General features: G+C 42.6%; 1 protein-coding gene across 1 annotated transcript in view; it reads right to left on the bottom strand.

The window, feature by feature from the left end:
* The window catches only part of LOC143127056 (tenascin-X-like), a 61969-nt gene extending 44334 nt beyond the window's left edge, over positions 1-17635 (bottom strand). Inside the window, exons 1-12 of the mRNA XM_076288358.1 lie at positions 17517-17635; positions 13501-13728; positions 13280-13387; positions 13063-13149; positions 11546-11650; positions 5665-5950; positions 5540-5579; positions 5095-5358; positions 4668-4928; positions 4268-4537; positions 2037-2315; positions 639-908 (exon numbers count right to left, since the gene is read on the bottom strand). Of these exons, the coding sequence (XP_076144473.1) occupies positions 639-908; positions 2037-2315; positions 4268-4537; positions 4668-4928; positions 5095-5358; positions 5540-5579; positions 5665-5950; positions 11546-11650; positions 13063-13149; positions 13280-13387; positions 13501-13676 (2146 nt within the window). The 5' untranslated portion in view covers positions 13677-13728; positions 17517-17635. The remainder of the gene's footprint in view (positions 1-638; positions 909-2036; positions 2316-4267; positions 4538-4667; positions 4929-5094; positions 5359-5539; positions 5580-5664; positions 5951-11545; positions 11651-13062; positions 13150-13279; positions 13388-13500; positions 13729-17516) is intronic.
* Positions 17636-18013: the final 378 nt, after the last annotated feature.

The following is an 18013-nucleotide window of genomic DNA, read 5'->3' as shown; positions in this document are numbered from 1 at the left end:
ATTAACTTCGCAGAAGCAACCGTCCGACGCGAACACGCCTCCGTGTCGTCCATTTATTTCTGATAATGGACACCTCGTCGGGCATTATCCCTTACATAACCCTGTCTCTGGGGGGAGCTGCAGCACAGTGGTAGCAGCGCCACATCCAGCGCTGCATACACACTCAGTGTCCACAGTGACCCAGATTTGAGTCTGATCTGCGGTCATTCCTAAACCCACTCCCCTTCTCTCCCTCACTCACTTTCTGTCTTATCAAATTAAGACTACAAGAGCCCAAAAATATAACTTCAAAAAAAGCCTGCCCTTGTTAAAAAATGACAAAGTAGCAAATTATGTCTATAAACTGTGAATACAAGCCTCAGATGTGTGAGGAGTCCCAGTCTTGACTGCATTCAACTTTGCCCATAAACTATTTGTTCATACTATATATGAGGGAATTCCAGGACTGTTTTATTTAATTTACTAAACAGGCAAGGACCTCATCAAGGATGAAAACATTAGGCACAGAGCCATATAAAGGTACCTTTATATGGCTCTGATTAGGCAGTTTGACACTAAAGTGTCCAGTGAAACCAGTGCTTGTCAGGTAGTGGGTGGGCTAAGAACTTGCCCTTGTTTTCTATCAGAATAACTCTCACCTGTATGAATCATTTGTTTTGCAGGTTCACTCATTGCCCCATCCATAAGCTTAGCGCAGACGCTGACCACATAGTCGCTGCATGGCTCCAGGGATTCAATGATAGTGCTGCATGAATGTCTAGAGAAGGGCTTTGACTCAGACCTTCCGTCGTGGTAAGAGATCTGGTAGGATTCTGGAGTCTGATCCATCCCATGTGGTGGGGTCCATGTGAGATTAGCAGATGTTGGAGTCACTGAAGCTACTTTGAGCTGCTCTGGGGCTGGCACAGCTGTAAGAAAAAATACAGTAATAAAGGCTGCATTTGCACTAGCAGGGCTTGAGGTACAGCTGTTTTGGACTGTCTGTTTACATCTGTACATGTTCACATAGTTCACTAATTTGCTTAACACTTATGAAAACCCACATGCACATCAGAGGGATTTTGGTCACGAAGATGAAAGCAAACATACAGACGGCACTGCAAATGCACAAAATAACACAAGCTTGCATTATTAGGCTTTTTCAGTGGCTAGTTGTTAACTACCATTTCCGAATTATCTCAAGTCCACAAAATGCACTGCCAGTTTTATTTTAAGGGTGAAAAGAAAGTTGAGAGCCCTTACTCCACCTTTTCCATCTCCCTTTTCATTTTAATTTCACAGTTTTGCCAGTTGTGCATGTGAAAGCAATGTTATGTGTAATGTAAATGTCAAAAGGTAAAAGATGTGCAAGTGGAAAATGACAAGGAATATCCAATCTGCCCGTTTAGACAGCAGTCACATTGGCACATATCTGCTTAGTATCTGATTTATTTCCATATATGAATGAGGCCTGAAGCAGATCTGAAAATGTCAGAATCCATGTGCTTTTTCCTTGTTAACATGTTCACGCTGCACATCGGAACTGTGCCACAAATTAGCAAAAAAATCTGAATTGGGTCACATTTAACTGATGGTGTAAACATACCCAAAGACAATTACAACCTTTTTGACATGAAATTCACATATCACAAGACTAAGCCTATCTCTTGGGTAGGACAGCAGCATCCATGTTTGAGTCTGATCTATTGAGATTTAACAAACCACATCTCTTTTCCCTCACTCATTTCCTGTTCTATCAAGACTAGAAGGGCCCAAAATACCACTTCAAAAAAGCCTGCCTCTGGTAAAAGATGACAGATTAGCAAAGTATGTACATAAAATGTTTGTGCATACCGCCAGTAAACTCAACTTTGTCAATATATTATTTGTTCATACTACATATGAATCATTCCCAGGACTCTGTAATATGTTATATTCAAAGAGCAAAAGCCTCAGCAAAGATGAACACATTTGGCAGTTTGACACTAAAGTGCAAAATGACGCCAGTCGGGTGATTGAGAAGACCTGCCCTTTCTTTTTATCACAAGAGTTCTCACCTGTACGAACTTCTTTTTTCGCAGGTTCACTCATTTCCCCATCCTTAAGCTTAGTGCAGACAGTGCAGACACTGAGACTATAGTTGATGTATGGCTTCAGGCCTGTGATGTCTGCACTGCAGGACTCTCTAGAGATGATCTGTGGTTCAGACCCTCCACTGTGGTAAGAGATCTGGTAGGAGTGTGGAGTCTTTTCCATCCCATGTGGTGGGGGCCATGTGAGATGAACAGATGTTGGAGTCACTGAAACCACTGTGAGCTGGTTTGGGACTGACACCGCTGTAACGTAAAAAAAATGCAATAACAAAGAGTTGAGAAAATCTGACATGAAATTCACATATCACAAGATCATCCAGTCTGACTGGAGTTTGAACACACACAAATAACCCTGTCTCTAGGGGGAGCTGCAGCACAGTGGAAGCAGCGCCACATCCAGCGCTGCATACACACTCAGTGCCCACAGTGACCCAGGTTTGAGTATGATCTGAGTCATTTCCTAAACCCACTCCCCTTCTCTCCCCCACTCACTTTCTGTCTTATCAAATTAAGACTACAAAAGCCCAAAAATACAACTTCAAAAAAGCCTGCTCCTGTTAAAAAAACTCATTCCCCCGTCCTTAAGCTTAGTGCAGACACTGACACTATAGTTGGTGTATGGCTTCAGGCCTGTGATGTCTGCACTGCATGAATCTGTAGAGATTGTCTCTGACTCAGACCCTCCACTGTGGTAAGAGATCTGGTAGGAGTGTGGAGTCTGATCCATCCCATGTGGTGGGATCCATGTGAGAATAGCAGATGTTGGAGTCACTGAATACACAGTCAACTGCTTTGGGGCTAACAACACAGCTGTAAAACAAAATATAACATTAAAGACATTTGAAAATGTTTTTTGACATAAAGTACAGAAGAGGACATCCCAGGTGCAGAAAGTAAAAAAGAGACTTTCTAATGAGGAGACAGAGCACTCAAAAAATCCTTCATAGAAATGCATCAGGTTAGTTTGTCTACAATGTGGTGTGTTGTGAATACATCGTGCCAATCATGTGTTGTGATCTCGCCGCTGCAGCGAGGTTGATGTCATAAAGTCTAGCAAACCCACAGTTCTGCCAGAAGTAGATGCCTGATTAGTGCCCAAAAAGTGTGTTGCAATATGACTGCCGAGTGGAGGGACTTGCTTAAAATGACTTTCGAAAATAGTCCTGCCAAATATTTGCTCCAACCATTTGGTAAACCAGCTGATCCTAATTAGCGCAACTTTAAGCCAGGTGGATTCTTCCAGCGATGTTTCCCATAGATCTCTGTTTCTCAAGGTCAAGTACTGTTCGTACGAAAAAATGAAAACAATCCGTTTTACCGAGCTAGAGTTGCTGCAGCCAACAGCTAAAGCAGCCAGGTAACTACAGCACTAAACTCTGGGGGCTCATGTACTGTACATGCCCCCAGAGTGTAGCACCGTAGCTGTCTGGAAGCTGTTAAAAATTGTATCTGGGAAAATTTGGACTAACTTTTTCCCAAAATATTTTCACACTGGGGCATATCTGACCTTTTGATTTTTTTGTATATAATACTGCTGTAATACATCCTTTCTACCCTAAACACTAGACCCATTCAAGTATGCGTACAGAGCAAATAGGTCCACGGACGATACGATAGCATTCACACTGCATATGGTCCTTCCCCACCTGGACCAGAAAAACATCCATGTGCAGATGCTGTTCACTGATTATAACTCAGCATTTAACACATTTGTCCCATCCAGGCTTGTCATGAAGCTCTGTGACCTGAACATCAGTTCCTCCCTATACAGCTGGATTCTGGACTTCCTGAGAGGCAGACCACAACTGGTACGAATTGTTGATGTCACCTCCCTCCCACGGAAACTCAGCACTTGTGCCCCCCAGAGATGTGTGCTCTGTCCCCTGCTGTACACCCTGTTTACTCATGACTGCATACTGTAGCTCCAACACTTTCGTCAAGTTGCATCCACCATCAGCTGCATCACAGAAGGAGACTTACAGACAATATCTTTGTGTACCTGAAAATATTACATTCAGTGCGGCCTGTTTGAACATACCTCGCCATCATTGTACGCACACGTTGCGAAACAAATACGCATAAAGTGGGCGCAAAAGCATTAGTACATCTGGCCCTCAGTATTTTTAGATTAATTGTAAGTTCTAAGATGGATGGATCAAACTTCACTACAACACTAGCTAAGCGCAATCTCTTACCTGTACGAAAGGTCATTTCAGACGGCTGGCTCTGTCCTCCATGTTGGGTCTTTGTGCAGACATTGACTATGTAGTCAGTATTTGGCTTCAGGTCTGTGATAACTGTGCTGCATGAATCTGCAGATATGGTCTGTGTTTCAGTCGATTCACTGTGGTAGGAGATCAGGAAACTGTGTGGAGTCTGGTCCATGATATGAGACAAACTCCAGCTGAGATGAGCTGTTGTAGCAGTCACTGAGTCTACAGACAGCTGCTCTGGAACTGGAACCCCTGAATGACAGAAAAGTTGGTCTCTGAACATATTTATAGAAATTACTTACAAATCATTAGAAATTATTGTAAGTGGTACAAAAACAGTTTATAAGCATATGATACTTTAGGAACTATAAAAGATCTTTACTTGTCCTTATGTTTTTGGTGACGGGATCACTTTGACCACCTTTCTTCAGTACAGTAAAGACACTGATGGAGTATTCCTTCCCTATTTGTAACTCATCAAAGCGACGTTGGAGAGATTTCAAGGTAAGCGTCTTCAGACATTTCCCATCACTATGTAAAGACAGCAAGTATTTGACGTCATCAACTCCTGCAGGTTTGCACCATGTCACTGACAGTGATGTTAGATCACTGGTAAAGGTCACATTATCAGGCTTGGGAATCTCTGAGATTAAATAAAATCAAGTCAAGGTACATTGTTAAACAATTAAATATATGGGATTTTTTACTGAGCAAAACACTGAATTGTATTGCCTTTTATTGCTTTTTTGCAAATCCATTAAACGTTTTTTTTTTAAATAAACATGAATACTTTTTTTTTAAAAGCCAACCTGTGTTTGCAGTTCCAAAGACACACAGACTCTGGCTACCATCATCCATGAGTGTGGCCACAGTAAATTCATATTTTTTTCCAGGAATGAGTTCTTCAGCAGTAAACCCGATATCAAAAACCTCAACATTCTCTTGGTCTCCTTCACAATTCCAAGTAACTCTATATTTCTGAGGTCCAATTAGTCCCTCAGGAGCTCCCCAGGTTAGGGACACAGAGTCTGGTTTTATGGAGGGGAATTCAATTGGGCCAGGAGAGGGGTGGGCTGGAATTTACATTGAACATTGAACTAATTAATTTTCAGGCATTCTGAGAAATTCAAAACATGCTGCTGTTTTAAGAATGGGATAAACATCCCATTACCAGTAGCCTACTTATGTAAAAATGCAGTGACTCCAAAACCAACCTAAACAATTTTGTGTACTATTCCAATATAAAAAGCATACCTATCTGAGATGCCCCTTGTGATTTATGTAATTGAAGACTCTGTAGAAAGAAGCATGTGAGACAATGAAGAAAATAACTATTTCTTTCATATCATTGTTGGAAGTTCAAAATGCCAAAGGCATACCTCATTTTCTCCCTGTTCTGTTATTTCATGTCCACTGTGTTCTCTAGCCACACATATCGCACAGACTGAAGTCTTGTCAGTCTTGCAAAATAACTCCAGCTCTCTGTAGTGCTGTTGGCAGAGTCTCTGCTCCAGGTCTCCAGTGGCCTCCACCAGCTTGTGTCTCTGCAGTGCTGGAGCTGTGTAGTGCTGCCTCACGTGGGTCTCACAGAAGGAGGCCATGCAGGTCAGACACGACTTAAAAGCTCTTCCAGGACAAACTGAACAGAGCAGATTTCCTCTTTCCCTATATGTGAATCAGAGGGTGTGAAAGTAGAACAAAGTTTAAGAGCACGTATTTGCATAGAAAGCCTGTTAGTTTTTGGCCAGTTCTCTAGGTTTAAACAAAACTGCATAATACCTCAAAAACATCTCATGATGGGTTACAGTTAGCACATTATTTGTAGAAGTCCACCTTCAGAATGTAACATTCTGTAAAATGAAATTAAAACGGGTATTTGCTGACAGGATTTCTCAAAGTGGGTGCCAAGATGCCAGTCCTGTGGTGTGACGGAATAGGCTATATGCACAGGCAAGCATAACATATTTTCCGGTGAAATTTCCGGATGCTTATAAACATCTGCCAACTGTAGTGCCCATAGACTTGAGTGTTATGCTACCGTGGAGTGCTAGTCCCCAAAACAGTCTAAACCGCTCATTTTGGTCATGAGTTGTTGTCCTTTATTTGTATTATTTTGATTAATGTCTATCTAATATCACAATGAGGAGTAACCGTATGAAAGTGTATTTTCAAAGACAGGAGGACAGCACTTCTAACCACCACTGCTGTGTGCTGCAATGTACAGTGTCTGCTAAATGTACCTCTATTCTCAGTTTCCCAAAGACAATGAGTTACAGAACCTAACAGAAATTACGTTTAATCTCGCTGACCGGAAATGCCTTAGCATCCTTACCCAAATGCAGAAGTGATGCCTGCATGGAATCCATTCTTTGATCATATTTTGCAATTAGCAGTAGGCTTATCACTTATAAACAACTGTTTTACCTCAGTAAAATGGCAAGTCCACATTTATTTTCAATTGATTTAAACCCAAACAGATAAAGATATAAGATAAAATATAGGCTACTTATTCCCATTTCTAGCAGGGTCAGTGTACCGTTTCTGATTAAAGATATCCAATGTAATGCCCCCCCCCCCCCAAAAAAAAAAAAAACTTGCGAGAGGTCCCTGGATCAGCGAGACCCACATTGCAAGGCTGCTTCTCTGTCTTCGGGTCTCTGCCACCTATGCTCTATACTTACTGTAAGCTAGGTGAATGAATTCTCTATTACAAGTTTGTTTACCATCAGAATAGCTTCGAAGCTGTTAAACTGAGACAAGAAACGTGCATAGTGCTGCTGAGCCCCCATGTTCATGCCCCCAGAGTGTAGCACTGTAGCTGCCTGGTAGCTCTAGCTGTTGGCTGCAACAACTTGAGCAAGGTATAACCGCAGTCATTGTTTTAGCATTTTCCATTAAGGTAAATGAGATTAAATACTGTGGAAACAAGTTAACTTGTGCGTTCACATGCTTCTCAGAAGATCAGAATTTCTCAGTTGTGATGTTGTTCCAATTATGAAATGTTCATGTTCTTATAGGCTACTACTGGCAAATCCTCTCCAATTGTTTACAATTGGACTCTGGGCGTTTGGAAACAGCTGAGGGAGGAGGCTACTTGAAACTGCGAGTTTCGGTCGGTGTGAGCGAGTGGACTTTCAGTTGACAGTAATTAACACCCTTTTGAACAATCTAAGCTGTGCGAACGTCAGAGGGCGGTCTACGCTGATTCATCATTAGTGAGACACGAGGACAGCTGCAGGCAATTCCTGTCAGCATAACAATAGAGGCTGTTGCTGAAGCGTCAGCGTAAGCGTCAGCCCTCGTTTCAGGGGTCCTCGTTTAAGACGGACGCGGTCAAGACAAGCAAGTTTACCTGTGCAAGTTCACCGAGCACAGGCGCCGACAAAGGCAAAAATGTGCCATTCCACCATATCTGTTATCACCGGCCATCGCAGAAAACGGCATCATGCCAAAAGGGGCAGAAATCGCCTTAACCTACAGCAACTTAAACGGTCCTCACCTACAGAAACCTCTTTCTCCATGGGCTTGTGGAACTGTCAATCCGCAGTCAACAAAACGGACTTCATAGCTGGCTATGCCAACCATCTTTCGTTGGAACTCCTTGCTCTCACTGAGACTTGGATCGATCAAACCAGAGAACACAGCCACCCCGGCTGCACTCTCCACTAACCTTACACTATCCCACACCCCTCGTCCATCTGGACGAGGAGGTGGGACGGGCCTGCTGATCTCCAACAAATGGAAATTCACCCCGCTACTGCCTTCAAACAAATATGTCTCATTCGAATTCCATGCCATCACAGTGATCGCCCCAGCAAAACTCTACGTGCTGGTCATCTACCGCCCTCCAGGCCAACTAGGCGACTTTTTGGATGAACTTGACACTCTGCTGTCCTCCATCCCTGAGCATGACTGTCCGCTTCTTCTTCTCGGCGATATCAACATCCACTTAGATGCCCCAGGCTCAGCGGACTTTCTGGCCCTGATCCACTCCTTTGACCTCAAACTGGTTCAAAGCCCACCGACACACAAAGCTGGCAAAGAGCTTGACTTGATCTTCACTCGGAACTGCAGCACAGACACCCTCACGGTGACGCCTCTCCATCTTTCTGACCACTTCTTCATCCGGTTCAACGTCAGCCTGACAGAACAGCCTCCGGCTCCTCAGCCGATGGTCACGTTCCGCCGCAACATCCGGAACCTGTCTCCAACGCACTTTTCCTCTGTGGTTGCCTCCGGTCTACCTCCACTCAACACCTTCTCCTCTCTGGAGGTTAATGAGGCCACAGACTCGCTCTGCTCCACACTGAGCTCGTGTCTAGACGAGCTGTGCCCTCTTACCACAAGGCCAGCTCGATCCAAACACTCTCATCCATGGCTAAATGATACCCTCCGATCGCAGCGCACCAGACTCAGAGCCGCGGAGAGGAAATGGCACAAATCCAAACTAACTGATGACCTCAAAAACTACCAGACACTCCTGGCCTCCTTCTCAGCCAGCATCACTGCTGCTAAGACGGCTTTCTACAATGACAAAATCAACAGTGCTACAGACACTCGAAAACTTTTTTCAACCTTCAAATCGCTACTCAACCCTCAGATGCCTCCTCCTCCATCCAGCCTTACTGCAGATACCCTCGCCTCATTTTTTACAAACAAAGTGGCGGCAATCAGCAGTCAATTCTCTACATGCCCACTCAACGCATCGGACTCAGATACCGCACTCCTACAACCTCTAGGGACTGCTAGATCATCTTTTTCAGCATTCACGCCTCTCTCCGAGAATGAAGTATCTAGACTCCTGACATGCAGCCGTCCTACCACTTGCTCGCTGGACCCTATACCTACGAGCCTACTTCAGTCCATCAGCCCGACCATCGCACCAGCTATCACACACGTGATCAATGCCTCGCTAACCTCCGGCACATTTCCAACAGCGTTCAAAACGGCCCGGGTAACACCGTTACTTAAGAAAGCTTCTCTCAACCCTGCTCAAGTCGAGAACTACCGCCCTGTCTCACTCCTGCCTTTCTTATCCAAAGGCATTGAACGAGCAGTCTCCAAACAGGTCTCTGACTTCCTTTCACAGAACAACCTTCTGGATCCAAATCAGTCTGGGTTCAAAAGCGGCCACTCTACCGAAACGGCTCTGCTGTCTGTAACAGAAGCCTTAAAAGAAGCCAGGGCGACCGCTCGGTCATCAGTACTCATTCTGCTTGACTTATCGGCTGCCTTTGACACGGTTAATCACCGCATCCTTCTCTCTATACTCGCTAACATGGGAATCTCCGGTTCTGCTCTCTCCTGGTTTGAATCCTACCTCACAGGACGCTCATTTAACGTATCATGGCTTGGTCAGCTATCTGCACCTCACCATCTCACCACAGGGGTCCCCCAGGGCTCAGTACTGGGCCCCCTTCTCTTTGCTATCTACACCACCTCCTTGGGACAGATTATCCGTTCGCATGGCTTCTCATACCACTGCTATGCAGACGACACACAGCTCTATCTGTCCTTTCCACCTGATGACCCCTTGGTTTCAGCACGGATCTCGGATTGCCTCTCAGACATAGCTACATGGATGAAGGCACACCACCTCCAGCTGAACCTCTCAAAGACTGAACTGCTGGTCCTCCCAGCTAAACCTACCATACACCACGACATCAACATCAAATTTGACTCTCTGTCTGTTTCACCTACCAGGACTGCAAGAAATCTAGGAGTTGTTCTCGACAACCAACTAAACTTCTCAGATCATGTTGCCTCAGTCGCCCGGTCATGCCGTTTCGCACTCTACAATATACGGAAAATCAGGACTTACTTAACTCAAGATGCCACCCAACTTCTGGTTCAGGCAATAGTCATCTCACGACTCGACTACTGCAACGCCCTCCTGACAGGTCTCCCAGCCTGCGCAGTGAAACCACTTCAGATGATCCAGAACGCGGCGGCGCGCCTGGTCTACAACCAACCCAAGAGGGCACATGTTACCCCGCTACTCATCCAGCTACATTGGCTACCTATGGCGGCCCGCATCAAATTCAAGGCTCTAACGCTTGCCTACAAAGTAGTCTCCGGTTCTGCTCCCACCTACTTGAATGCCTTCATACAGACATACGCTACCTCCAGACCGCTGCGCTCCTCAGACGAACGACGTCTAGCTCTACCTCCGGTACGCTCAGGCCAATCCAAACTTTTCTCATCTGTTGTTCCTCGTTGGTGGAACACACTGCCAGTTCCTACAAGGGCAGGGACATCCCTCTCCATTTTCAAAAAACTCCTGAAGACCCAGCTCTTTAGAGAACATCTCCTCTCATAGCAACACTACAACAAGTCTTGCTGATCCTAGCACTCACCAGCCGTCTTAAACGGACACGTAACTGTTAAAAACAGCACTCACTGATGCACTTATTCTTACTGTACTTATTCTTATGTTTTTTTAAATTGTCCTAATATTGTTGAGAATCGCTCTAAAACTTAAACTGTTTACCATGTTGTTAGTCGCTTTGGTTAAAAATGCGTCAGCCAAATGTAATGTAATGTAATGTAATGTAATGTAGGATGAAGTGTGGGAAAAATATAGCCTGGTAAGCCAAAAATTGGGAATAATTTACAACGCTAGGAAAGTGATGGGCATAAACATGGTCTAACCTAACAAGATCACATTGATCAGTGATTCCTGGCGTTACTTCCTACTTCACCTAAACTTTACAAACTGACATAAAACAGCATTGGTAACCAGGAAACAATCTATGTGATCTTTGCTCTAAATAAATGTACACATTCTAGCCCCCTTCAGTTTTAATTCATCCCCTCTCATTGTAGTCGGCCGACCTCTGGAAACGCTAGTGAACTACCGTGTTCCAGACTAGTATCTCCCTGAAAGGTGATCTAGTGGCCGTGGCCAGGCTAGAAAAACTGAGTGGCACAACCAAGATTTGTTGTTGAATCATGAGAATGTACAAACAGCACATTGACAGCTGTTTCCACTATTTGCAGGAAGTAATGATACGGCTAAGATGAGCCATGGTATGAATCATTTAAAACACATGCACAGTAAAAATTACTGTATTTGCTCTAAATTATGGAATAAGGGGCTTTTGAGAAAAGGCAAAAACTGTTATGTTTGACAAGTTCACATTAAAATGGTCCATGAACTAAAATTATGACTACTAAGTGCTAACAAGTCCACAACTGAGACTGATTATTCTAACAACACATGAACACATTATTATCTATATAATTTGGTTTGATAGATACCCAGAGGTTCTGTCTCCTGCAAATGACACTGGAAGAATCATTGACTGATCACTCTTCATGGACATCACACTGGGCACTGGAGATTGTCGTCTACCATCATGAAAGCTGTTGCAATACACACATGCATTAGATTAGAGTTTACCAAGCTTACACATTTTTTGTGAAAATACAATGTGCAGAAAGATCTTTTCTTTTTAAATTTTTTTTTAAATAATGTTTGTAGTGTAAAAACAATTCAATTCTCTCAAGGCGAATAAATATATTTTCACAGGCCTTAGTTCAGAGAAACATTATACATAAACATTATACATAAAGTTTGAGCAAAATCTGAGACAGTGCTGCAACCATTTTCCTGGATTCTGTCTAATTTGGCACTAAATTACCCATATATCATACTATGTCAGATATGACCTACAGTGCATCTACTGTACTAGCCTAGAGGTTCTCAACCTGTGTTCCGTGGAATTTTGGGGAACCTAATGTGCTTTCATACAGGGTCATGAAGTAGAAGGTTATTTTTAAATGTATCAAAAATCAGCTTCTTTATCAAAACGGTTTCAGGTAGTCATAAATTGGTTGTTAGAGTAGCCTAATAGACTACAGATTACAGCTGTTACGACCCGGCTCTAAGCCGCAACATAAAGAGGGAGTCGGGACAACAGAGATAACTTTAACCAATAAAGTATTTATTTAAAAGTAACCAAAAGCAATAAATAAGCATTACCAAAAGATGTCTAGGGGAAAGTAAAAGCATGTATGCAAGTGTGTTCATGTGGGTGCGTGTATGCCAAAGTCAGTATGATGTTCCAAGATAGAAAGAAAGTGCTAGTGGGAGAGAGATAACCCAGAGGTGCCTGCAACAGAATGTGCCTAACAGAAAAGTGCCCCCCAATCAAGAGAGAGAGCAACCCCTTAAATACCCACACACCTTCACCAGGTGTGTATGATTAGCTAATTGGGCAAGCTAGGGCTGCACTGCCCATGCAATGGCCATGTCAGGCCTGAAGGGGCACAGGGGGTCGTAACACAGCACAGAACTATAAGGGGCTGCTTGGGAAATAGTTCACGCTTGGTCATACACACACATTATCATAATCTCACATACACTATTATAATCTCACATTCACACTATCATAACCTCACATATACATCCCTATACTCACACCAAATACTACTATACTCCGTTTACATGTGTGCATGAGAGTCACTGTGAAGCCTTTGAATATTGTGAAAAGCGTTGTATAAATGTAATGTCTATTTGTTGTTGTTGTTATGTCTGAGAGAACATAGTTGTGTATGTAAGAGAGTAGTGTGTGTGAGAGCATATAGTTGGGTATGTGAAAGAGTATAGTCGTGTGTGTAAGAGAGTTTGTTTGAAACGGAAAAAAATCAAACTATCCAAAAATAATATTCACAAAAGGCATTTAGTTGCTTTATTTTCATTGTAGTTTGTAGAATGGCAAATAAATTCTCAATTCCTCATTAATTAAATTAAAATGTGTTCCAAAATAGCCTACCGTAAAGAATCTTCTGGGATAACAGAATCATCTAGCTGTGAATCAGGTGAATCAGAATCTGATGAATCAGATTTCTCAAGATGAACCCTATTAAGGGAAAGCAATATGTCAACAGTATAGTAGGCCTAGACTATGTTTTAATATATCTTGTTAACATACACTGCATGGTCATTTTTTAAAAATGCTGTTACGTAAGAATGGGTAATAGTCTGGATACCGAGTTTCTGTAAAATCCCCTGCCAAATGAACCGGCCGATTCACGGACCGCTCACTTTTCATGGACACCACACTGGGCACAGGGCATGGTTCCTTTTCCTGAAAACAGCTGTAACACATATCACAATTATTTGCATTCTGAGTTTTTGGAAGATGTGCAAAAAGTGTGATAATAGAAATGTTTACTTTGATGTGACACAAATTGATTGGCCTTATACAGACCTCAGTGTCTTCGAATCAATCCCGGTAGGGAGACTCTTCTTCACTGCAGTTTCCCCACATCCAGATTCTCTGTGAAGATTTCCTTGCATGGAAGTATGGTCGTCTTCACTGTAGATCCTCTCTTTGACAGCTGTAATGTCATCCTGATATTCTGCAGCACCTGCCATCTCAGTCATGGCAACTTAGACCTATGTCATTCGCTCTCCGTTGATTAACCTTTGAAACAGTCTAGCATATCAGGCAGACTAAGGTAAAATTGTGTATTTGAACTCAGAACAGGTCAGTAATTTCATTTACACTTGTTAGCAGGGTGCGATTTGTGTAAAAACCAGAGGGGGGGGGGGGGATGATAAATAAGTTTGTACCCCCCCCCCCCCCAAAAAAAAAGTAAAAAATAAAAAATAAAAATGAACGAACGATTCATAGCCTAGTAATGTCATGGCTAATAATAGCCTATAATAATTTTGACACCTTTGTAACATTTTAGTTTTAGTGTGTATGACTTTAAACAGCGAGTGTGCTTGGTATGATCAGCTCCTCTAATGCAGGGTAGGACTACGTTTTGACAAGCATACAAATTCACCTTGTTCTTGCCCCATCTGAAATGACTCCTCTACTTTTGCTGCCTCAATCCTTTCTATATTTGTTGTGTAAAAAAACTTTGTATATGATGGCACTGAAGTCTTAAGTTAGTGAATTGGCTAACAGTGTTAGTTGGTAACCAAATAGCCTACACATTGCGCTACACGCTGCGTGGGCTACGTGCATTCTCTCTCCTGCTGATTTGCGTTCAGTAGCCAAGTGCGTAATATTGCAAAAGTTGAAAAAATAAATGTGTTTATTGTAGCCTACAGAAAATAAATAGCCTACTATCATACTGTCAGTTAATTGGCTACAGTGCAGTGAAGAGTTTGGGGAGTAAAGTTATAGGGCAACTTGAAGTTTTATGAAAATAATTTACGAACCAGAACATAAAGACCATGAAGCTTCTATTTCTTGAAGCTGTTAAAACACCCGCTAGATAGTTTAAATACCCACCAACATTCGTTTTTGCAGTACAGATTATTTCTGAAAGTTATTTGTCTACTAGGCCCACTGGCTGATTTATCAAACGAGTGCTTTCTCGTTCGTCCTCCGCAAACTACAGGTGTTTCGGTAGAGAGCCATTGAATAAGTGATGCCAAGCAATTTCTGTAACACTTTTTGTGACATTCAGCAAATATCTCCTCATGTAATGTAAGTTCCTTCGGACAATAGGCCTACGTTCTACTCTACGTGCAGTTGTCCTCCATCTCAGTTGCATCAGTTTTCTAATTTTGAAGGTTCTAAAATATGACGATTTGCTTCACTGAATCCTTCTCGTTTTCTTTCATTTGTCCAGCTAACTTTTCCATTGAAACTAGCCATTTATGATGGATTACACACTCGACATTCTGAAATGTCCTGCACGATCAAGGCCAAATTAAGTTATCACGCAGCCACTGTGTCAGCAGCATGAGTGCCGCGGTGACGGTGCGTTTCTGATGTCAGATTATTATGTAGGCTGGCCCAGTGGTTTTCAAAGTGGGGGCCGCGAGGGGGTGCCAGGGGGGCCTCAGCAAGTTGAAGGGAAAAATAAAAGCAACAAATAAATACATTTGAAACATTTAAAATATACTATGAGGGTTGTTATACAATGCCATTATAATAATGTGACACATATCTGAACATATTTCCCATGGTAATGACTGGGAATAATAGTAGAGTGGTGGCTCTCATATAGCAGAAAGCCCCAAATAAAATGTTTACACACTGTATGCTCCATCGCGATGTGGTTGTGGCTAAAATAATTATTAGATTAGCTTAATGTATTTTTACATTTGCTGTAGTATTGTCGATGGGTTTAATTAATAAAACATCAAGGGGGTCCTTGGCCAGAACCTAGTGGTATTTGGGGGGCCTTGTCGTGGAAAAGTTTGGGAACCCCTGGGCTACCCAGATAGCAATTTCCTTTGGGCCGGATCCGCATAAAAGCCTTTAGATCCGCCTGTAGCGGACATACGGTATCTGGCTGTGGGCCAGATCTGCTCCTGATAGAGGTTTCAGCTCTGCTAGTAATGCTGTTTTATCACCGGTTTACAGATTTGTCCCAGGTCCGATTTCCGCAACTCAACTGGAAGTCAGGAAATGCGTTTAAAATACAAAACACTGATTTGGCCCAAACCTGTGATACGGATATGAGCCGAATGACCATTTTTTCACAGCAGACCCAGGTGGTAATGATATTAATTAAGGTGCGGACTCTGCTAAATTGACTGTCCTTTCCCTACTTTATTGTCAACTGGCTGCTAAAGAAAAAAAAAGGTATTTTGGAATGGCACAAATTTAGAAGCCATGGGGGTGCACTATGTTCCCTTGGCCACTTCATTTCTACAGTAAGGCTGGAAAAGAAGATATAGTTGGCTCAATATTGATCGCTCGTTTCATTATTTTTATTATTACCTAGCAGTGGTAAAAGTAGTCAATTGCTGTTTGTGTCAGATCAAACAGTGCTATGAGACAACCCCATATTCTTGCCACGCATGCAGAAGTCCAAGCAGTAACGTTAATCAAGGATCTTTGGTTTGCCTTTTGACATGATTTGCCAGCCTGGGGTTGGACTAGGACACAGCTCAACTTTTCAAGGTAGGCTATCTGCTTTTTATCTCTGTTGGTTTATTCAGAGACAACAACAAGCAGCCGAGCGATTGATAACTTTAGGCCTACTGTAAGTTTATACTATTATTTTCCAGCAATATAGGCTAGCTTAGCTTGAGCAAAATAACTCACAATAACTAGCCTATTTTGGAAAAAACAGTGATAACGCTAACAGGATCACCGATGATAAAAAACGAGTGTAATTGTCTTAGCCTATTTTCAAAAAGGAATAAATGGCTAATGTTTATTTTGTGTTGTTTCAGATTGACCATGGAGATGACTGGAAGATAGCCTGAATATCGATGGGAACAGTGGAATTAACACGATTTAAACATGGGATTGCACTTCTACAGCCAGGTTGTTGAATAAAAAAAATAATAGGACACTTATTTGTAAAGTTTTTTTTTACCCCCCTATTGTGTTTGTAGCCTAGCTTATGTTTATTAGTTGAGCTGTTGGGAAAACGTTACGAACTTTAGCCTGGGTTAACCGATAACGAACCTGTTAGCTAATGTGTAGTGTAGCAAACAGATTTTCAGGATAATTAGCCTAATTACCAATCACATTTCACGTGTCAAATAAAGCCAGCTGATATCTGATAAACGGGTCCGTACCACACACAATAAGCGGACCCGTATTGCATATGATAAGCAGATCTGGAACACGTCAGTAACACAGACTCTCATACGGAACTGGGCCAGTCTTAGCCCTTATTGGAACCAGATCCGTCAAACGGATCCAGACCAGTTTTGGACCGATGTGCGTTTGGACGCCGGATCAGGTCCATTATGCAGATCTGTGCCGGACGTTGTGGTAGGTGTGGCCCAGTTCCGTCCCAGTGTATGTTTGTTATCTGGGTAGCCTACTAGACTGTTCTCACGTTGTAGCGCTTTAAGTAGCATCAGGGGCAGAGGGGGATAAATGTTGTCCCCACCGGCGATAAAAATAATTTAGCAGAGGTAGGGATAGGAAAACCAGAGGGGGGGAAATCCTCACAATCCCCCCCTACAAATCGCACCCTGCTTGTTAGTCACAAAATGCATTTTGAAAGACACATGTTATAATTTTGAACAAACTCACATGCATAATTAAAATAACAATTATTTCTCAGTAGGCTACAAATTAGCCTAAATTATAGCGACATATTTATGAGGCATAGGCTACCTCACTGGATTAGTCTAACACCATTGAAACATCCTGCATTCCCACATAGACTACTACATAACTTAAAGTACAACTTTACAGCACACATTTTCCATTTATTGGTGGACAAATGCAATATCATTAGCCTTGTCCATGCACGTCAGGCGCCGTTACAAAAGTAGTATAGGCCTACTTACAAGCACAGTACAGCTCGGAGGACGTGAGTTCTTATCATCATTGGACTAATTAGACTATATTTTTGTTTAAGCCTATATTATTTGGCAATAATGTTGTCCTGACTTAAGAATAGCCTATATTGCACCTCCAAAATGGCGTTTGTAAGCTTGCGAATATACTGCTTTCGATTTCAAAAGGGGGCAGTTCAATCTCGAAACGGTACGCACCGTTTTTCGGTTGAAGACCTGCAAGCAGTGCAGCTGAGAGGTTGTTGTTCAAACGGTGCAAAACGATTTCACTGAACTTGCCCCAGCATTTGTGGGCGAGTGTCGCATTTTGTTCCGGTGTTCCAGTTTAGATAGTGAGCAGTTTAACTGGTGATATTTGCATAAAATCAGTGAATATTCAACAAGACCCTGCCTCTTAATCTGCTCTGCCTCCGATAGTGCAGGTTTAGGCTACATTTTCACGAAGTGTTTGCAAGTGAGACAATATAACGGATATCTCTGAAAACATC

The sequence above is a fragment of the Alosa pseudoharengus genome, unplaced genomic scaffold, assembly GCF_046254945.1.
Source record: "Alosa pseudoharengus isolate Yale_2024_CS ecotype anadromous, Long Island Sound unplaced genomic scaffold, YU_APseudo_1.1 YU_APseudo_1.1_scf_17, whole genome shotgun sequence".
In the NCBI taxonomy this organism is placed as follows: domain Eukaryota; kingdom Metazoa; phylum Chordata; class Actinopteri; order Clupeiformes; family Clupeidae; genus Alosa; species Alosa pseudoharengus.
Note: the sequence above shows the minus strand (reverse complement) of the source record. Positions and strands in the feature narration are given on the sequence as shown.